At 37.5% G+C, this 23,805-nt stretch overlaps 2 protein-coding genes across 3 annotated transcripts in view; one reads left to right on the forward strand and one right to left on the reverse strand.

Moving 5' to 3' along the window:
• LOC123764027 (zinc finger protein 345) overlaps positions 1 to 23,805 on the reverse strand; it is an 86,149-nt gene that overhangs the window by 5,012 nt on the left and 57,332 nt on the right. The window contains exon 4 of one of the 2 annotated variants that reach the window (XM_069339464.1): positions 15,286 to 15,921. The exons of the other annotated variant lie outside the window; for it this stretch is intronic. The gene's annotated coding sequence lies outside the window, so the exon portion shown is untranslated. Of the gene's footprint in view, positions 1 to 15,285; positions 15,922 to 23,805 lie in introns of those variants that run through there. 2 annotated transcript variants of the gene reach the window in all.
• On the forward strand, positions 20,707 to 22,524 carry LOC138351056 (tigger transposable element-derived protein 1-like). The gene is made up of 2 exons (XM_069302635.1): positions 20,707 to 21,804; positions 21,961 to 22,524. Exons 1-2 carry the CDS (start codon positions 20,707 to 20,709, stop codon positions 22,522 to 22,524), a joined length of 1,662 nt encoding a protein of 553 aa, XP_069158736.1.

A 23,805-nucleotide genomic window follows, 5' to 3' on the forward strand; every position in this document is an offset into this window, starting at 1 on the left:
CGGAGTTGGAAAATGTTGTAGGTTGAGTACCTCAAAGCTCTGTCCTGGGACCTCTGTTGTTTATAATACTCAAATCAAATCAAATGTTTATTTAGGTAAGGTACATACATACAAGAGATTTTACAAAGAGTAATGAGTTTATAGATAGGGCTAGTACATACAATGCCTAAAGCCACTATTACGCAAAGCGTTTCGGGCATGAAAAACTAAAATGACTAAAGCTTAATACTAATTGAGCATAAAGAATAAAAAGAGTTGAGAACAAATAAAAAAAAAAAGAGATAAAAAGGGGGGAACATGGCTGAAAGCAGCACAAATACAATTCGGTCGACAAACAGCGTCATTTAAAGAAAAAACAGACAGTGCTAAATACTGTATATATAAATGATTTAAATTCAGGTTTGAGTAACAACATTTGCAAATTTGCCGATGATACAAAAATCGGTAGGGAAATAACACAGAAGAAGACTCACTATCTCTTCAAGTTGATCTAAATAGAGTTTTGAAATGGGCAAAAGGTTGACAGATGCAGTTCAATGCTGATAAATGTAATGTTTTGAGGTTAGGTAATGATATGATAGAGTTACAAGATACGAGATAGATGGTGTTGTGATTGCGAAGTCTGGTATTTCGAAAGGGAACTTGGAGTTATGACTAGTAAGAATTTAAAACCAAAAGATCAATGCATGAATGTTAGTAATAAGGCAAATAGTACACTAGGATTTATTAATCGAAGGGTTAATAACAAGACACCTGGTTTTGTTCTTCAGCTATATCTTGCTCTTTAAAGCTATTCATTCCCGTGCCGTCTCTTGGGTGGCTTAATTCTTATCAATCAATCAATTTGTTGCTCTGGTCAGGCCCCATTTTGATTATGCAGTTCAGTTTTGGTCGCCGTACTATAGAATTTATATAAATTCACTTGAACGTATCCAGCATAGAATGACAAAGTTAATTCCTCAATTGCATTTACTGAAACGGCGAAGAGTTAGGTGTGACATGATAGAGGTTTACAAGTTGATGAATGGACATAACAAATGGGATATTAAAAGTATCAGCACCAGACGAAATAATGGGTATAAATTGCATAAGTTTAGATTTAGGAAAGACCTGGGAAAATACTGGTTCGGTAACAGGGTTGTTGATTTGTGGAACAAATTACCGCCAAACGTGGTGGAGTCCATTGATTGTTTCAAACGTGGGTTCGACATGTATATGAGTGGGCTTGGGTGGTTATAAGAGTGGAAAAATGTTGTAAGCGGAGTGCCTCAAGCCTCTGGAATGGGACCTCTGTTGTTTATAATAAATATAAATATTTTAGATTAAGGTTTGAGTAGCCGCATTTGCAAATTTGCCGATGATACAAAAATCGAATATCAAAAAATATCAAAATATAAAAAATCGAAAATCCAATATATGATCTGTCTCGGTCTTTAATGGACCTATCCATTCCCTAACCTTTGTTCGATATAACTGAAAAAATCTTTAGGATTTGCCTTTGCTTAACCTGCTATACGAACTTCAGAGTTTCTTTTTTTTCAACTTCATAGTGGTGGAGGAATTATTTTTCGAACTTCATAGTAGTGGAGGTGGGCTGCCTCGATTATTTCAAGCGCGGGTTAGACATGTATATTAGTAGGATTGGGTGGTATAGATAGGAGCTGCCTGGTATGGGCCAATAGGCCTTCTGCAGTTACCTTTGTTCTTATGTTTTTGCCCTGTAACCTAAATGGTTACAGAGGCACATATATGGGCTTAGTGACTGAACCCCACAATACATTTAGCTAAGCTGGTTACAATCTTGATGATATAGTTACAAAATTCAGTATAAGTCGTCACATTATCAATGGGTTCGAGATCAACCACAATTACAGTTTCTATGCAAGCGATGAGTCACAATAACCTAGCTAAAGTATGTTGACCAGACCACACACTAGAAGGTGAAGGGATGACGACGTTTCGGTCCTGGACCATTCTCAAGTCGACAATCTACTTGAGAATGGTCCAGGACTTACCGAAACTTCGTCGTCCCTTCGCCTTCTAGTGTGTGGTCTGGTCATACAGTTTCTAAATTAAGCAATAGGCAGAATCAGATTGTAGAATATGTAGTTTAGTAGTAGAGTAGTTTACCACATCACATTGTTTGGATGTGTGATAATTGTATGATAGACAGTATGTTAAATGTGCTTTTTGTACTGTGATTTGTGTATTTGTACCCTATAATATATATAATATAATATATTTGTGTCACAAGTGATACAAAGAGGTGTCACAAGTGACATTACAAGAGGCTCACAACAGTCACTATACAAGGCACTTTACATCTATAGTGAGTCACACAGTATAATGTTAGTGGTATGTGCGCGTGGCGTTTTTGTCACTTAAGCGTCAAAACAAAAATGTGTAAACTCTTTTTACTCTCCTGACCTTAGTTCTCGAGCTACGTATTTCCTTTTTGGTACCAACGTGTTCGCAATAAAATTCTCTAGAAGAACATCAGTAAAAAAAGTCACGAAACGTATAGGGATACCAGCAGCAAATAACTACGTAGATGACTCACCATGAGCACGCAACAGCAACAAAATGTTTTTACTCTTGGGATTGTTATCACCTCCACACTTGTCCTACAGCGTTAATTTTGGTATCAATAGACTCGCAATGAAATTCCCAACACGGTGATATGAATATAAACGTAGAATAATGGTCGCGACCCACCCGCAAGAGTGTGGGAAGTGGCGGAACTGTTACCCAGTATTGGTGACGCGACAACACATGTTCGATACAGCGCTTTGAAAGTTTATAATTATTTCACTCTCCTGACATTATTAGGCTATGTACATCATTCATTTTTGTGCCAATGTGTTCGCAATAGAATGTTCTATGAGCCCGTAGGTATAAAAGAGCAACAAAGCCTAAGATAGAATAGCACCAAATATAAAACAACGCTGGAACATGTCAGTGAGCGTCAAACACACACGAAATGTTTTTACTGTTGTTATGTTATCTGTTATAGATAGGAGCTACCTGGTATGGGCCAATAGGCCTTCTGCTGTTACCTTTGTTCTTATGTTTTTGCCCTGTAACCTAAATGGTTACAGAGGCACATATATGGGCTTAGGGACTGAACCCCACAATACATTTAGCTAAACTGGTTACAATCTTGATAATGTATTTACAAAATTCAGTATAAGTCGTCACATTATCAATGGGTTCGAGATCAACCACAATTTCCTGAATGGATATAACAAAGGGGATATTAATAGGGTATTAAAATTGTCAACACAAGATAGAACACGAAACAATGGGTATAAATTGGATAAGTTTAGATTTAGGAAAGACTTTGGTAAATACTGGGTCAGTAACAGGGTTGTTGATTTGTGGAATTTATCTTAACTTATAAATTTATCTTTATTTATCTTAAACTGGTTGGGAGAGGTACAGTCTTTAACATAATTGGGAAGGACATTCCACATTCGAGGTCCCTTGATTTGTAAAGCATTTCTAGTTTGACTAAGTCGTACTCTTGGAATATCAAATAGGTATTTGTTTCTGGTGTGGTGCTCATGGGATCTGTTACAACCTTCTAGGAAGCTTTTAAGGTCAGGATTGACATTACAATGCAGCGTTTTATATATATAAAATACACATGAGAGGATGTGCAGGGACTTAATATCTAACATATTCAGAGATTTGAGTAAGGGGGTCCATATATACTGCCCGGTTGCCTGAAATGCTATGCCTACTATAGTGGCTTTAGGTATTGTATGCACTAGCTCTATCTATAAATCCAACATTATGTTTCTAAATCAACTATGTATGTACTTTCCTGAATAAAATTGACTTTACTGTACACTTATATTGTCTGTGGTTTTGTTATCCCCTATCGTTTGTGAGAAAAAAAATGACTAATACGTTCGCCGAATGACTTTGACTTCAACTTCACTTTGACTTCGTTCATGGCATCGTATTTTCCATAATATATAAGGGTATGACAATGCAATTATATTATTGTGTGCAAATAAGTTTGAAATTTCATGTACCCTAAAAATAGTAAAATAAAGAATAAGAATAATTAAATAATTGTTGTAGTAAAGTGTCACACGTTCATCATACGCAAACGAACACACAATGTGGAGCGTCAGTACAAGATCCCCGCCATTTTAAAACACGGCTTCGAATGTAAGTAAAGTTTTTCTCGTACTAACACTGTGTTATACAATAGAATTGATCTTGAATTCACAAATTTAGTTGTTACATCTGACAGAGTATGTTAGATGGTGTAATGCTGGTTGATGTTGACGTATTTGTGGGCTTGTTGGTGGTTTAAATGTGATGGCGTGGTTAGGTGTGGGAGACTGTGTTTTGATAGTATGGGTAGGTTTGATATTGGTTTATAGTGTGTGGTGGTGGTGGTAGTAATGTGTGATATTGGTTGTTAGTGTGTGGTGGTGATTGTAGCGTGTGGTGGTTGTGGTAGTGTGGTTGTGGTGGTGTGGTGGTAGTGTGTGGTTGTGGTTGTAATGTGTGGTGGTGGTTGTAATGTGTGGTGGTGGTTGTAATGTGTGATGGTGGTGGTATTGTGTGGAGGTGGTTGTAGTGTGTGGAGGGGGTTGTAGTGTGTGGTGGTGGTTGTAATGTGTGGTGGTGGTAGTGGTTGTAATGTGTGGTGGTGGTGGTAGTGTTGTGGTGGTGGTAGTGTGTGGTGGTGGTTGTTATATGTAATGGTGGAGGTTGTAATGTGTGGTGGAGGTTGTAGTGTGTGGTGGTAGTTGTAGTGTGTGGTGGTAGCTGTAGTGTGTGGTGGTGGTGGTTGTAGTGTGTGGTGGAGGTTGTAGAGTGAGATAATAACAGTAGTGTGTGGTGGTGGTTGTAGTGTGTGGTGGGCTTCTTATATGTGCTATCAATCTGCTGTGTGGTGCCTATTATTTTTGTTTAAATTACCAATCAAGCTCTCAATGTAATCAGTCAGAGCTAGTGGCTTTATAAGATTGTAAATACTATGCTATGTATTCTCACAAACCCAATGTACTTTCTTGTATATAAATACATAAATAAATAAAAATAAATATTTGTTATGGTACATTAAATAATTTTGTACATTACATTAATTATAAATGAACATTAATTAATTAACATTAATTAAAAATTGTACATTACATTAATTAAATTTAATACATTTAACTATATTTTGCTATACACTGTAGTCCTAAACTTCCTTTGCCCTAGCTGGTAGCATTTAATCCCTGGTCCCAGTAGACCACTTTTGGCTTTGGGCCTGGTGGAGGTTGTTCCACCAGGCTGTTGCTTGGAGCGGCCCGCAGGCCACTCTGCTCTTTCTGAATTTTTTCCCAACATTCAGTGCACTTTAAATGTTTAGCAACCATATGTAGCATTCTATGAGCATTTATTTATTTACTTAATTATATATATATATATATATATATATATATATATATATATATATATATATATATATATATATTATATATATGTACTAGTAGGTACATAGGTTTATTTGAGTACAAAGCATTGATATTTTTAAATTCTTGTAAAGCAATTAACACCCATAGGGCTTTGGACAGATTCTTAATGGCAGATAAATTTAATTTGGTAATTTGTATAAAAATTTAAAAATGTTAACAAGTATATTGTAAGAAAATTAAAAAAATTACTAGTAACAGAAAAAAACGAAAATCAGTATTCGTATGTCCCAGTTGACCAAATCCATTCCCACGCTCTGGACATTCATAAGGTTTGTCACCTGTATGCACGATCATGTGAGTCTTCACATGAGAAAGTTGACTAAATCTTTTCCCACATTCTGGATACTCATACGGTTTAAAACCCAAATGCACCATCATGTGAACCTTCATATGAGCAAGTTGACTGAATCTTTTTCCACACTTAAAACATTCATGAGGTTTATTGCCTGAATGTATTAGCATGTGACCCTTAACCCTCAAACCGCTAGGGGCCCAAATGGAATTCACACCCACAGGCGCAACAAAAAAAAAAAAATCCAAAAAATTCTTTCGTCTTATAGAAGTGTTCATTTTTGTTCCTTGATCACGGAAAAAATAACAAAAAAATCGTAGGTGGCATATTTTAGCCGCAATAGGGTAGGGAAGTGTGGCAAAAAAGGGGCGTTGGCAGAGCCTTCGCCAGACGAGGTCTACTCCGCCCGAGCTGTCAGACAGCAGTTGCCACAAATATATTATTACCTAATTATTTCAATGTCTCTGATTGATTTTTTCTTAGTTTTTTTGCAGTAATATTATTCCATACAGTGAATTGTGGTATATTTATATTATAAAATGTGTGAACCATCGCTGTACTCAAAATTATGGTGTGCATATTAGTGATTCAATTATTATGTTCATAAAACAATAAACAAATAGTTTTGCTGTTGTTACACTATATATACAGGTTATATATAAGTATTTGCATGTTTTGTACACCATAACAAACTACAAAGTTGGTCTTGTGAGTCAAAAAGCAACGAGGAGTGACCGCCAAACACCAGCGAGCCACTTACTGCCACTCCCTCCCTCAACACCACCTCACTCACCCTCATTCACCTCCCACAATACTCTTCCTGTATTTATTCACTATACACAGACATTATATATATACGTATTTACATGTTTTGTTCACCATAACTGTACATCTAAGCTTGTATGGTGAGTAAGGCCATAAGACGTAGCTACTCACACAGTCAGCTGATCGGCGGCCGCCCTCAAGGCCAGACGCACTAATATTTGTCCTCCAACAATATTGTTTGTGGTGTTATTACGCTATATTCACACATTATATATAAGTATTTACCTGTTTTATGCACCATACCTGTACAAATAAGCTGGTATTGTGCCCAAAGACCATAGTGGCCATCAGTAAACAACATGCCAAGTCGTGCAGACGACGCTCCTCCCTCACCAAAATAGCGGCTCCCAACCTACTCCTCTCGCTGTTATCTCGCACTATACACACGTTATATATAAGTATCTACATTTGTGTTCACCATATCGAACCACTAAGCTGGTATGGTGAGTGCAGTCAATAAATGGTGGCCACACACAGTCGGAAAACGACGCCATAACCCTCCCTCCCACAGCCTTACTCCTCCCTCCATGGAGCACAGCGCTAAATATCACCACAATCCTGCTATTATCAGAATCCTGGTCAGTTTTATCACAGTCAGGGGGCTTCAGTAATACTATCACTGCTAAATAATAGCAGTATCATTTATATTATCGTATTTGTAGGCGATGCTGTGGTCACAAGCTGAACAGCGGTGCTGTGAGCTCGTGCTGCGTGCGCCAGCCTTGGTGGCTTGCTCAATACTGACGCTGTAACACCCAAGAATGTTAGCCTGGATTTTTTTTCTAGGTGGCATCTGGCAACTATCGGTCGTGGCTGTACTATAGCTGCCCCTATCCCAGGCGGGGCGTTTAAATTATAGCGCTAGACACGAAATCATATATAAATGATGTGCGCGGTTTCAGTTTTGTCACTGATATCATTTATATATGATATATATATCATTTATATAGCGCGGTTTGAGGGTTAACATTGCTCCGTACTTTGATTCTTTCCAAAACACTCAGTACACTCAAAAAGACTATCAGAATGCACAATCCTGTTAGTCTTCAAAGCTCCAAAACTATAATGCTTTGAAACTACTGAAGGTTTTGGCCTCCACCACCCTCTCGCCTAACTTGTTCCAACCGTGTCTACCACGCTGCTTGCGAAAGTTAATTTTCTAATATTTCTAATTTATGCATGTCTTTGTTTTGGCATGCCTCCACTTCCATATGTTACATTTCTGCATGTCTCCAAATCTGGAAGTGTTCACTTTTGCATGTGCCTGACAAGGATGTTATATGCATCAGCTTTGATTATTACTCATTCTTGTGACAACCCCTACACCTGCTTTTCTCAGCAGACAGTTCTCCACAAATTGTATATAATGCATGACTTATTTTTAGAATTTTAATACAATTTAATAATTTTAATTTTAATTTAACTGTAATGACAGTGAGATGAATGATGAAGAAGATAGGGCCCTTTGCTTTGTGGTACAAGCCTTACCTCGTTGAGCGCAAGAAGAAAAGTGTCTTCAAAACCTTGAATATTTCCAATGTAATATTAAGTAAGTAAATTTGATAATTTTTGTATTATATATGTAAGTGTATATACTGCATATGGATATTTTTTATCATCCGAATGCCGGCACGGCATGTGAGGCAGGCACGGCAGTTGATGCCGGCACGGCAGTTGATGCCGGCACGGCAGTTGATGTCGGTACGGCAGTTGATGCCGGCACGGCATGTGAGGCAGGCACGGCAGTTGATGCCGGCACAGTATGTGCTGTCTGTGAATTCCTCAACCTTTATATCAGGCAGTTTATATAATAGAATAATAATTAGGTTTATTTTTCTTCCTTAATTATAAGAACCTCTACCATCACATTGAGTTTAGTAGCTCTGTGCACATCAGGTGCTGTTTAATATACAGACCTACTCCTCCATTTGACCTAGTTTCTCTATCACATCTATATAAATTGTAGTTGGGAATCCAGATTTTACTATCCATGTAATCTTTTTTATTTCTTTTTATATATCTAATTGATTTTTTCTAACAGTTAAACAGAAAATAGTTTAATGGTATTTATTTATTACATTAGAAAGTTATAAAATCTAATGTTGAGATTGAAAGACATAGATTATACTCTATTGCCTTAAAGTTTATGCATTATTGTAACAGGTACAAATGCTGTCCTAGTTGGGAGGTGCATATTGTAATGACACAGTGAGATGAATGATGAAGAAGATAGAGCCCTTTGCTTTGTGGTGCAAGCCTTACCTTGTTGAGCGCAAGAAGAAAAGTGTCTTCAAAACCTTGAATATTTACAATGTAATATTAAGTAAGTAAATTTGATAATTTTTGTATTATATATGTATGTGTATATACTGTATATGGATATATGTGTACATATTTACATATCAAGTATTGCTGATATGTTGAAGCATGTACTGAACAAGATTGGTGGAAACAGATACAAGGTTAAGATTGCTGTAGTCTAGTCTAATTCAATCATTTTTAGTAAGCTTTGAGAACATTTATGGTTGAAGTTGCCGGTGCCAGTGGACCACTTTGTGCTTTAGGCCTGGTGGAGCTTGGTCCACCAGGCTGTTGTTTGGAGTGGCCCGCAGACCCACATACAGTCTGCATACAATACACAGTCTGTTGATCAATTGAACTACAGTAGTTAGTTTTTATCATCCGAATGCACCAATATGTCTTCATTCTTCCCAGATGAAGGAACTAGGTAATGTTCATCATCTGAATGCACCATCTGAAGCTTTTCCACACTTGATATTGATTCCACACTTAAATACCATTGCAAGTATTTCACAGCACACCAGGCTAAAAACAAACTCCAAAATAGCACCTGTCTATCAGTTTACAATCAAAATGTTAGATCACTTGGTAAACATTTTGACGATTTAAATGCATTACTCACAGCACTAGGTACTAACTTAGCGTTCATTATTTTAACAGAAACTTGGCTAAATAAAGACTATACCCAACTCTACAACTTAGCTGGTTATAAAGTCATTCATAACTGTAGGCCTAATAAAAAAAAAAACCTACCCGAGTCACTCAAACATCAGCCACTACCTTGGACCACATATGGACAAACATAACAGCTCCCCTTGTATCTGGTATAATCTACGACAGAACAACTGACCACTATCCTACCTTTCTCATAGCGAACATGGACATAACACCACCAAAAAGCAAGAAACTTTCATTTAGGCTACACAGTGAATCAGCTTTAGGCAATCTTACAGATGCACTTCACAATATTAACTGGGATTCTGAATTCAATAATACCCAGGATATAAATTCATTAGCTAACCTCTTCCTCTCCAAAACTCTAAGCCTCTACAACCTTCATTGTCCCCTTCTTACCAAGCAAGTAACTGACAAAAGATTAAACAATCCATGGCTCACAAGTGGCATTCTCAACTCAATCAACAAGAAACATGAATATGAACAGAAACTTAGGATTGGCCTAGTTTCAAAGGAAGTAGCTAAAAGGTACTCATCAATGCTTACCAGTATCATAAGAAAGGCAAAACTTGCATATTATGTGAATAGATTCAATGAAGCAAAAGGCAACATGAAAAGCACTTGGAAAACAATCTCTAGTATCCTAGGAACTAAACAACACTCACATAGCCAATTAAAACTCTAGAAATGGCAAATAAATTTAATAGTTTCTTTTCATCGGTTGGCGCTAATCTTGCCAGTAAAATCCCACAGACTCAGACACATATTAACACATATCTCTCAGGCAGCTATCCAAACTCTCTTCTCCTTTCACCAATCAGCCCGGCAGATGTTGTGTCGATCATACACTCTCTAAAAACCAAGGCACGGAACACCAGTGAAATTCTGTCCATTGTGTACAAGAGAGCCTCCCATGCCCTTGCCCCACCTATAGCACTACTGTTCAACAAATCTATAGTGTCACACCTTCCCTCATATCCTCAAAAAAGCAAGAGTAACGCCAGTCCATAAAGGAGGCAATCCGGCGGACATAAACAATTATAGACCAATATCAAATCTACCCATTCTATCAAAAATATTTGAAAAAATTATTGTAATTATTGACTGTAATTACCATATTATGTATCCTCACATTCCCAATGTACCTTCTTGTATATGCATAAATAAATAAATTAAATAAATATAACGTACTTCTCGGCCTACTATGCCGGACTGGACTTGTGATCCTGTGGTCCTAGATTCGATCCCAGGCACTGGCGAGAAACAATGGGCAGAGTTTCTTTCACACTATGTCCCTGTTACCTAGCAGTAAAATAGGTACCTGGGTGTGAGTCAGTTATTACAGGATGCTTTCTGGGGGTGGAGGCCTGGTCGAGGACCAGGCCGCAGGCACACTAAAAAAAAAATAATTATGAATTATTATTCAATAACTGTTAAGAGTGCCACAGGGCAGCATCTTGGGACCTCTCCTATTTCTTATATACATCAATGATCTGCCTATTGTCTCTAACATTTGTTTCAAACTGCAGGTACTGCAGGCAACTACTACAACACTACTGAACCAGTACAAACTGCAGATACTGCAGGCAACTACTACAACACTACTGAACCGGATCATTCACGTAGTAACAAAGGAAAAAATCTACAGAAAGGTAATGTGAAAAAATAACATGCAGCATTTTTTTTTTATTTCTATGGTACTATACTTTGCTCAGGTGTTAATTTTATATGAAGTTCTCATAAATTCATTAATAATAGGTGTTTTTACATTGAACTTTATTACCATCCTTATCTCTAATTTTAAAAAATGTGATATGAACCGCCAAATTCTATTATTTGTGGCTACGCCTATGGTGTCCCATCCCAGCACTGTCATATAATGCTTTGAAACTACTGATGGTTTTGGTCTCCATCACCCTCTCACTTAACTTGTTCCAACCGTGTCTACCACGCTGCTTGCGAAAGTTAATTTTCTAATATTTCTGTGGCATCTTTGTTTGGTTACCTTTTACAATATCTTCTTTTTATTCTACCATCTAGTTTTGGCATTTTATGCCTCTAACCTGGGAGCCACTTATTGGCATGTCTATACCTTTTCCAGTTTGTTGATGTGATTCTTTAGATATGGGCACCATACAACCGCTGCATATATTCCAGCTGTGGTCTAACAAAAGTTTTAAACAATTTCTTTAGTATTTGACCTATGTATTTAAAAGCAATTCATAAATGTAAGCAAGTGTAGCATTTGTCTCCAGGTGTTCTTCACATTTAGCTTTAATTATTTTTTCCAATATTTTCACTTACACTTGTAATACAGGGTTCGAGGTTCCCTATAGTGTCCTTTATTGAAATAGAGATTAACAACCATTTCAATGTCCCTATTTTCTTTTAGATTATATCTTAAGATATAATTAATGTCCAACAGGACATGATTACTCTTTCCAAAGGGAGGATGGTATTGAATATCAAATATCTCTTCTCCTTTTTTTGTGAATATTTGATCTAGTACTGATGGAATATTTTATATAATAATCACTAGAAATTATTTAGATAAGAATTAGAATTTATGCATGTCTTTGTTTTGGCATGCCTCTATTTCCACATGTTACATTTCTGCATGTCTCCAATTCTGGAAGTGTTCACTTTTGCATGTGCCTGACAAGGATGTTATATGCACCAGCTTTAATTATTACTCACTCTTGTAACAACCCCCACACCAGCTTTTCTCAGCAGAGTTTCCCACAAATTGTATATAATGCATGACTTATTTTTAGAATTTTAATACATATTGCATCTGCCAATACATTAACAATAATATAGGTAATATGGTAGTCTAATGTAGAAATTTGACACTCTTTAACAGAATGTATGAGTATAAGCGTAATGTAATAATTCAATAATTACTATTTGTTTGGAGCTTGGTCCACCAGGCTGTTGTTTGGAGTGGCCCGCAGATCCACATACAGTCTGCATATGATATACAGTCTGTTGATCAATTGAACTACAGTAGTTAGTTTTTATCATCCGAATGCACCAATATGTCTTCATTCTTCCCAGATGAAGGAACTAGGTAATGTTCATCATCTGAATGCACCATCTGAAGCTTTTCCACACTCATGATACACGAGAGGTTTATCAGCTGTATGCACCACCCTGTGAGTTTTTATAAGTCGCAAACAAGTGAATCCCTTGCCACACTCAGGACATTCATGAGGTTTATCATCCGTATGCACAATCATGTGACTTATTGTACTGGAACGTTTTCTGAATCTTTGGCCCGCATTCAGCACACTTGAAATGTTTAGCACCCGTTTGTAGCGTCCTATGGGAATTTATTTATTTATTTACTTTATATATATATACAGTGGAACCTCTATTAACGAGTTTTTCCAGTAACGAGCAAGCCACTCGCAGCAAATTTGTCTCTATTGACGAGCTCGCCTCTATTAACGAGTGAAACCACATGGCGCTTCCTAGCGTCTCGCGGGTTCTCGCAAATTCTCGGACGCCTCCGACGCCAGTGTTGTTGTATCTCACACGACAAGCATCCCTCTGGATTTATTTGAGCTTTTCTTTGGGTTTTTAGTGGTTTTGCGACTACAATTTGTAACACACGATGTCTCCAAAGAAGCTGCTTGCTAAAGATAGTGTTGTCAAGAGGAAGAAAGACACAATTACTGTGGATTCAAAGAAGGAAATTATAGCGAAGCATGAGTGTGGTGTCTGTGTGATTGATCTCACAAGGAAGTATGGCAGGTCCTCATCAACAATTTACACCATTAGTAAGGGAATGAGGAGGTAAGGGAGGATGCTGCCTCTTCCACTGAGATCAGGGGAAGTGTTTGGAATGTTTGAAAAGGTGAACGCATTCTTGGAAAAGCTGCCCTGATAAAGCAGTGACAACCCGGTATGTGAAAATGTTTAATTAATTTATCACTTTGTGATAACACTTTATGAAAGTGTTATCACTTTCGCAGGTATATGTTGCTTGAACGTAACACACTTTTTTTCTCTTGAATGCACCCAAACACCGCACTCAAGCGTCATTTGAGCAAATATTTCTATAAAATCCAATTCTTATCCGATCGACTTGGGGATTGTATACATGTTTGCCATGAAATTTCCGTTTTCTTTAATAACCACATTGCCTATTTGAGAAAACGGCATTGTATTGTATCTTCATGGTAAGACTATTATATTGTTGACACAACGAGTGTAATCGACGTAGTTTTTTCTTTGGTGCTGGTCTAACGCATCCTTGTGTGACATTTGAAATGAAATTTGGGTGAAATTCCCAAGAAGAGAGAGTCCGCCTGACTCAGAGGTGGATTCTCCTTCCACACCATAACCCCTCTCATCCTTCCCACCTCCCCATCGTCTCCCTCAAGCCAGCAACTACTCTTCATAAGGTAAAGTAAATATTAAAACACTACAACAAAACAATTATATTTACATGTGCAATATTATATTTACATAAAAATAGTTATACAAGTATGGATGTTTTTGGGAGTGGAACGGATTAAATTTATTTCCTTTATTTTAAATGGGGAAATTTGTTTCCAAAGACGAGTTTTCCAGGTAACGAGCTCGGTGCCAGAACGGATTAAACTCGTTAATAGAGGTTCCACTGTATATATATATATATATATATATATATATATATATATATATATATATATATATATATATATATACATATATATATATATATATATATATATATATATATATATATGTATATATATATATATATATGTCGTACCTAGTAGCCAGAACGCACTTCTCAGCCTACTATGCAAGGCCCGATTTGCCTAATAAGCCAAGTTTTCCTGAATTAATATATTTTCTCTATTTTTTTTCTTATGAAATGATAAAGCTACCCATTTCATTATGTTTGAGGTCAATTTTTTTTTATTGGAGTTAAAATTAACGTAGATATACGACCGAACTTAACCAACCCTACCTAACCTAACCTAACCTATCTCTATAGGTTAGGTTAGGTTAGGTAGCAGAAAAAGTTAGGTTAGGTAGGTTACGTAGTCGAAAAACAATTAATTCATGAAAACTTGGCTTATTAGGCAAATCGGGCCTTGCATAGTAGGCTGAGAAGTGCGTTCTGGCTACTAGGTACGACATATATATATATATATATATATATATATATATATATATATATATATATATATATATATATATATATATATATATATATTATTAAATATGACCGAAAAAGTAAGATTAATAATTCTAACACGAATTTTCTCTATCTTTCTTACGTTTCTTTTCACTGTTGATGGTAATTCAAAGATCAATTCTCCAAAATTCATTTTTATTTCTAGTCTGACGCGACACTTGAGCGCGTTTCGTAAAACTTATTACATTTTCAAAGACTTTAGTTTACAAACACACAACTGAAACTGAATAGAGCTTACACATCTTCGAGGTTTATATCTACATTTGGGTGAGGTGGACGAGGTGAAAAACGAACTTTCAACAATGGGTATTCAATGGGTATTAAATTCCAACACAAGACAGAACACGAAACAATGGGTATTAAATTCAAACACAAGACTTTAATACCCATTAATCCCCACAACTCTGGACATCTGATGTTTATAGTATAAAATCTGCAATTTTGATCATTAAAGTGATGATTGTCATAGATACTTGATAAGAGGTTTTGTTTGGATCTAAACTAGGTTGCCTATATAATGTTTGATTTCTTTATTTTGACTGCACCTTAGTATTTGGAAATTATCACTGTTAAACATACATCATGTTATTTTCTTCTGCCCAGTTAAAAACTTTATTAACATCTGCTTGCAGTTTTTCAATTTCTTCAGAAGAGGTAATTTTCATGGTTTGTCATAGAAGTCAAGTAACTGTGAGAGTCATGATCTTCCCGCTCTAAAATCTATCATGTACTATCAGCTATTGGGTTTGCCAAAATTATCAGGGTAGGTTAGGTTTGGTCATATTTCTACATTAGTTTTAACTCAAATTCTTCCTTTGCAAAGCCACTTTATTATTAATCCATTTTTCTGGGAGAGCTTTCTTTGTGGACACACTGGGCTGCTCTTCTGGAACTTTTAAAACTTTTTGACCTATGTATTTAAAAGCAATTCTAAAGTTAGAAAGTGTAGCATAGGCCCCTCGCACAATGTTCTTAATATGATCCTCAGGTTATAGTTTTCTATCTAAAACCACCCCTAGATCTCTTTCTTGATCAGAATTCTTTATAGATCTCTGTGGCTCAATCATAGAAACTGAGTAAATTCGTTACACTGGACCTTCCAGATCGAATACCATGCTGACAGTCTGATATATCATTCAGTACGTCTGCATCTGAAATTGAGCAATACCGGATTTATTATTTGGTTTTATAAATTTTATACTTATAATCTTAACTTATTTCAGAGACCACGAGTAATCTGGGCTTCGAACTCAACAGAAAAGCCTTCCGTAGACCTGCTTCTTTGCTACATAATAGCCAAAATTTAGTAAGTATTGATTTATTATGTGCTTGTTTATTTATTTATTTTTTCTTTATATACAAGAAGGTACATTGGGGGAGAGTACAGTGACTTGAAAGTTATACATTCTTGTAAAGCAACTAGCACTCATAGCGTTTCGGGCAGATCTAAGTATAGACCAAGGAACTTACCATCTTTTTTATTTCTGATGTTAACATTGTCTAACTGTAGATGAATTGCATTTGTTGATTTGCTCCCAAGTAAGATGTTGTAGGTCCTTTCTATGTTTAGTGTGAGTTTGTTGGTTGACATTAATAAGTGGATATTTTTTAATTTACTGTTTACATCATTATTTAATATGAGTGGGTTGGAGTCTGAGTAGATGAGGTTAGTATCATCATTATCTCATATCTCAGTGATTTTGTCGTAATGGTCAAGTAGCTGTACTGTACAAGTAGAGGACATGAGAGATAGCTGTAAGAGATATTTCAATATCTTCCTGCTCTAAATCCATGTTGGCCTGGATTGTGGAGGTCATTGGTCTTTATAAAACTAGTAACCTGACTCCTAATCACTCTCAAATAATTTTATTATGTGGGATGTTAGTGCAACTGGTCTATAATTCTTTGCCAATGCTTTACTACCTCCCTTGTGTAGAGGAGCTATGTCTGCTGCTTTAAGAGCCTCTGGTATCTCCCCCGTGTCCAAGCTCTTCCTCCACACTATACTGAGTGCCTGTGCTACTGGCACTTTGCATTTATTTATAAATATTGAATTCCATGAGTCTGGACCCGGGGCTGAATGCATGGGCACATTGTCAATTTCTCGCTGTAGTCTAATTCAATCTCTTTTTAGTAATCTTTGAGAACATTTATGCTATGAATAAAATAAAATAATGTAACTGATTTTGACTAAATATGTAGATATATTTAATTTTCTGAGCACTAATAATGAAAGAAAACCAAAATAAGAGGTGGCTACTATCTCTAATAATGGGCTGGAATAATGCAGGATATAATATTGTTTTATATAGATTCTTGTTTTAGTTTTTTTTCTATAATATGGAAAGGATTTTTAATTAATAAATTAAATATTATATAATAAAATAATTTATGTATTATTGAAAACAATTAGTAACAAACATTATTTCATTACAGGGTGGTGAAGCAAGAAGACATGTGCATCACACAACAGACTTGGATATGACGAATACTGAAAATGGTGGCGAGCCTGGTGGCGTACCACTGAATCTTCTCTAATGTCTATATAGAATCTATATATATGTGTCTGTGTGTATATATGTATATATATATACAGTACAACCTCGATTCAACGTACCCCGATTCAACGAATCTCCGGCTAGTTCGCACACTTTTCAGGCCGGATTTACTCACCCGGTTCGACGAACAATGGTTCGCCGAAGCGGGGGATGTTCGGATTTGCTTACGACGTCGAGACAGAGTTCACAGACTGGTGGAAAACTTTCACATTCTATCACAGATTACAATTATTAATTCCTTCATATGACAAGTTCGATCACACAAATGAACCACACAAGTGGACCACACAAGTGGACCACACAAGTGGACCGCACATGTGGTCCACAAGTGGTCCACAAGCTTACGATGTTGGGACAGGGTTCACAGTGACAGAAAATTTACCATACCATCACAGATTACAATTAATAATTCCTTCATATGACAAGTTGGATCACACAAATGGACCACACAAATGGACCACACAAGTGGACCACACAAGTGGACCACACAAATGGACCACAAGTGGACCACACAAATGGACCACAAGTGGACCACACAAATGGACCACAAGTGCTCCACAAGCTTACGATGTTGGGACAGAGTTCACAGAGTGGTGGAAAACTGTTTCATTCTATCACAGATTACAATTAATAATACCTTCATAAAACAAGTTGGATCACACAATTGGACCACACAACAAGTGAATCATATGAACCAAACACCAGCCAGAATGGTCCACAAGAAGTGACACATATTAACAAAACACCAGCCAGAGTCGTCCACACAAGTGAACGACTGAGTTTCAATGATTTTCGTTCACCGATTTGTGGCACACATATCTTTGTAAATTAATTTAAAGGCTGAAGCGTGAATAGCTAGCTAATATGTTGAAATCTTCTTGTATACATTTTCTGTGATGAAACAAGACGAGTGAGGGTGGACAGAAAAGGGAATACTGTACAGTAAACCTCACTTTACAGTGAGGTTTCACGCACTTTCGTCTGTGTTGTCATAGTTCAGTGACCCATGGCTTTGAACGTTTCACATTAATAAATCATTTCTAAAACTGGTGTTTTAATAACTCTTTATTATCCTAATTAAACTAAACTAAATAAAACCAAAAATATACTGTAATAAGATAGATATCTCCTATTTGAGAAATTATTCACGTTATTGGCAGCACAACTCCAGCACGAGTGGATAGGTCTAATCCCTGTCCATACACCACCATGCTTGCTGTGTTCGATTTCGTCGCCACAGTTCAGCGATCTACGGCTTTGAAATAATTAAATTAATAAATCGGTTCCAAAGTATTTTTTATAGCTCTTATTATCGTAATAATGTTGCTAAACTAAATATGTAACCCAAAAATATATAATTTGATGTAAATTGAATATTTGAGAGAAATATATGTTACTGGAAATCGAACACAACATCAGGCAGTGTTTTGTTCGATTTCGTCGCCACAGTTCAGTGACCTACGGCTTCGAAATAATAAAATTAATCAATCAGTTCCAAAATAAGTATTTTTTATAGCTCTTATTATCGTAATAATGTTGCTAAACTAAATATATAACCCAAAAATATATAACTTGATGTAAATCGAATATTTAAGAGAAATTTGTTACTGGATCAGGCTTAAACACCAGCCTACTGAAGGGTGTACGTATAGACTTAGTCTGCATTTGTAGAGTATGTACCCAGTGCCCTTAGCTTTGTCTGCGATTGACTTACAGTATTTATCCGCCGGTGGAAGAATAATCGTGGAATTGACCATTTTTTTACTACAGCTCTTTGGTTATAAAACAAAATGTCTCAGGGGCTTACTAATAGTGCCTTATTAATGCCAAAAATGAAGCAATATTTTGCAAGAACTAGTAGCAGAAAATCAACCAGCACGAGAACAGCCGTACCCAACACGAGAACAGCCGTACCCAGCACGAGAACAGCCGTACCCAGCACGAGAACAGCCGTACCCAGCACGAGAACAGCCGTACCCAGCACGAGAACAGCCGTACCCAGCACGAGAACAGCCGTACCAAGCACGAGAACAGCTGTACCCAGCACGAGAACAGCCGTACCCAGCAAGAGAACAGCCATACCAAGCACGAGAACAGCCGAACCCAGCACGAGAACAGCCGTACCCAGCACGAGAACAGCCGTACCCAGCACGAGAACAGCCGTACCCAGCATAAGCACAGTTGTACCCAGCACTGGTACAACAGCCGTACCCAGCACAAGCACAGTTGTACCCAGCACTGGTACAACAGCTGTACCCAGCACAAGCACAGTTGTACCCAGCACTGGTACAACAGCCATACCCAGCACAAGCAGTTGTACCCAGCACTGGTACAACAGCAGCCAGCACCAGCTCAGAAGCAGCTGAACCCACAGCAGCAGCGAGCACCAGCAAAGCTGATGCAAACATCTAAAAACATTGTGTGCAGCGTGAACAGTTAGAACAAGTGTTAAATTTAAGTGTGTACACAGTGTTAAAATTAAAGTTGCAGTAATTTTAGTGTACAATAGTTTTCATAAACTGTATTGTAGTACTCAACATACAGCAGAACTACTTTTAATCAACACAGTGCTAACGGCATAATGCACTGTAGTACGTATTTAATGTAGAGCATTCACAACTTCACGAAACTTCAAGATGGACATAACTTCAACAATAAGGTAAATTTATGAATGACAGTATTTTTTAGTAGAGAAGTAATATATAGGTAGAGTATGTAATATGATAATGCATTTTTATTGTGTACAAGAAAAAAAAAGACACTGACACAAACGCCTCCTGAAGGTCACCTCTTGCAACGAATTCAACGCTCCAACGAACTGGGGTTGGTCCCATATAGTGCATTGAATCGAGGTTGTACTGTATATATATATATATATATATATATATATATATATATATATATATATATATATATATATATATATATATATATATTTATATATATATATATATATATATATATATATATATATATATATATATATATATATATATATATGTATATATATATATATATATATGTATATATATATATATATATATGTATATATATATATATATATATATATATATATATATATATATATATAATATATATATATATATATAATATATATATATACAGTGGTACCTTACATAACGATCGCCCCACAAGGCGAATATTTTGGGTAACGACTGGCCCGATCGGCGAGAAATCGTCCCATATGACGAACGCTTGTTTGTGTAACGTCAACACCACATGGTGGGGTCACGCCGCTACTGTCGACAGTGTTGTATTGGTCTCACACGACCAGTATCCGTCTGTATCGCTCCACACACAATTCTGATATTCGTGTGTATTTTTTTGTGGTTTTGTGATTACAATTCTGAACGCACGATGTCGTCCAAGAAGCAGCCTGCGAAAGCAGGAGTTTGCAAGGGGAAGAAAGAGGCAATCACTGTGGAAGTGAAGAAAGAGATCATAGCAAAGCACGAGCGTGGTATTCGTGTGGTTGATCTTGCCAGGGAGTATGGCAGGGCCCTCTCAACAATATCCACCATACTGAAGGGCAAGGATAAATATAAGACGCTTGACGTGGCCAAAGGAGTTAGCAAGCTCACCAGCAAATGTCCAAAACTCCTGGAAGATGTGGAATGGCTACTGCTGATGTGGATGAATGAACGACAATTGCATGGCGATTGTCTCTCTGAAGCTATCGTTTGCGCTAAGGCTAGGATGCTGTATGTGGACCTTGTCAGGAAGATACCAGGTGCGTTGTCTGAAGATGAGGAGGTATTTAGGGCAAGCCGTGGCTGGTTTGAGAACTTTAAGAAAAAGAGTGGTATACACAGTGTTGTGCGACATGGGGAGGCTGCCAGCTCTGATAAAGGTGCTGCTGAGGCTTTTGTGCCAGAGTTCCAGAAATTTGTTGATCAGCAGTTTTTGCCACAACAAGTTTTCAATTGTGACGAGACCGGCCTTTTTTGGAAAAAACTGACGAAGAGGACCTACATCACGCAAGAGGAACAATCATTGCCTGGCCACAAACCGATGAAGGATCGCCTTACTCTCGTGCTCTGCGCCAATGCAAGTGGCGATTGCAAGGTCAAGCCGCTGCTCGTCTATCACTCGGAAAATCCACGAGTGTTCAAGGCGTTTAAGGTTCACAAGACACGGCTGAATGTGTTGTGGAGGTCGAACAAGAGGTCCTGGGTCACGCAGATCTTCTTTAGTGAGTGGGTAAATGACGTTTTCGGCCCCACAGTGAGAAATTATCTCGTCGACAAGCAGTTACCACTCAAGGCCTTGCTTGTGCTCGATAATGCACCTGCGCATCCTCGCCAACTGCAAGATGATCTGTTCCCTGAAAATCAGTTCATCACCATCAAGTTTCTTCCTCCAAACACCACGCCACTCCTCCAACCCATGGATCAGCAGGTCATTGCTAATTTTAAGAAGCTCTATATGAAGGCCTTGTTGGAGAGATGTGTTCATGTGATTGACACCACAGAGCTGACCCTCAGACAATTCTGGAAGGAGCAGTTTAATATCATGGGGGCCTTGCGTTTGATAGATAAGGCCTGGGAAGGGGTGTCACGGAGAACCCTACACTCTGCATGGTGAAACCTGTGGGCTGAGGGTGTCCCTGAGCGAGACTTTGAAGGTTTCGGTCCTGCACCTGCATCTGCATCCGCACCTGTGGATGACCTGGAGGCTCTTTTAGTGGATGATATTGTCGCTCTGGGACACACACTGGGTCTGGAGGTGGATGCTGCTGATGTGCAGGAGTTGGTGGAGGAGCACAGTGATGAACTGACCACCGAGGAACTCCTGGAACTGCAGAAAGAGCTGGTGCAACAGGAGGTACAGGAGCTCTCATCGGGGGAGGAGGAGGTCTGCGAGGATGCTATCCCATCTAGTGAGATCAGGGATGTGCTGGGCATGTTCGAAAAGGTGACAGCATTTGCGGAAAAGCATCACCCTGATAAGGCGGTGACAACACGGTGCGTGAACCTGTTTAATGACAATGTGCTGTCTCGATTTAGGGACATCCTCAAACGAAGACAACAGCAAGTGACACGCGATATGGTCAGTGGACAGGGTGGGAAGAGACGTGCTAGTGATATTGAACCACAACCCGGTCCTAGTGGGGTTAAATTCCCAAAGAGAGTGAGCCCCCCTGACCCAGAGGTGGTGTCTCCCTCCTCCCCATAAGCCCTCTCCTCCCTCCCTCCCGATCGGCTCCCTCAAGCCAGCAACAACTCTTCATAAGGTAAAGTGAATATACACATGGAAAAAGTCAAACAAACATTTATTTAACATGTACAGTATAATATTACCAGTGTATAATGTCATATCATTGTTTTAGGGGGTGGAACGGATTATTTGTATTTACATTGTTTTGGATGGGGAAAATTGTTTTGCATGACGACGGTTTCACATGACGACGGCGGCGTTGGAACGGATTAAATTCGTTATGCGAGGTACCACTGTATATATATATATATATGTCATACCTAGTAGCAAGAACGCACTTCTCGGCCTACTATGCAAGGCCCGATTTGCCTAATAAGCCAAGTTTTCCTGAATTAATATATTTCCTCTAATTTTTTTCTTATGAAATGATAAAGCTACCCATTTCATTATGTATAAGGTCAATTTTTTTTTATTGGAGTTAAAATTAACGTAGATATATGACCGAACCTAACTAACCCTACCTAACCTAACCTATCTTTATAGGTTAGGTTAGGTAGCCGAAAAAGTTAGGTTAGGTTAGGTAGGTTAGATAGTTGAATAACAATTAATTCATGAAAACTTGGCTTATTAGGCAAATCGGGCCTTGCATAGTAGGCAGAGAAGTGCGTTCTGGCTACTAGGTACGACATATATATATATATATATATATATATATATATATATATATATATATATATATATATATATATATATTATATATATATATATATATATATTATATATATATTATATATATATATTATTAAATATGACCGAAAAAGTAAGATTAATAATTCTAACACGAATTTTCTCAATCTTTCGTACATTTCTTTTCACTGTTGGAGGTAAATCAAAAATCAATTCTCCAAAATTCATTTTTATTTCTAGTCTGACGCGACACGAGCGCGTTTCGTAAAACTTATTACATTTTCAAAGACTTTAGTTCACAAATACACAACTGAATAGAACTTACGCATCTCCGATTTTATATCTACATTTGAGTGAGGTGGAAGGGGTGATGTGGCATTAACACAAGACAGAACAAGAGGTGGCATTAATAGGGTATTAATTTCATCAACACAAGACAGAACAAGAGGTGGTATTAATAGGGTATTAATTTCATCAACACAAGATAGAACACGAAACAATGGGTATTGAATAGAAGTGTTTGTAGAAAGCCTATTGGTCCATATTTCTTGATGCTTCTATATTGGAGCGGAGTCTAGAGGTGGGTAGAATATAGTTGTGCAATAATTGGCT

This window comes from Procambarus clarkii, chromosome 5, assembly GCF_040958095.1.
Source record: "Procambarus clarkii isolate CNS0578487 chromosome 5, FALCON_Pclarkii_2.0, whole genome shotgun sequence".
Classification (NCBI taxonomy): domain Eukaryota; kingdom Metazoa; phylum Arthropoda; class Malacostraca; order Decapoda; family Cambaridae; genus Procambarus; species Procambarus clarkii.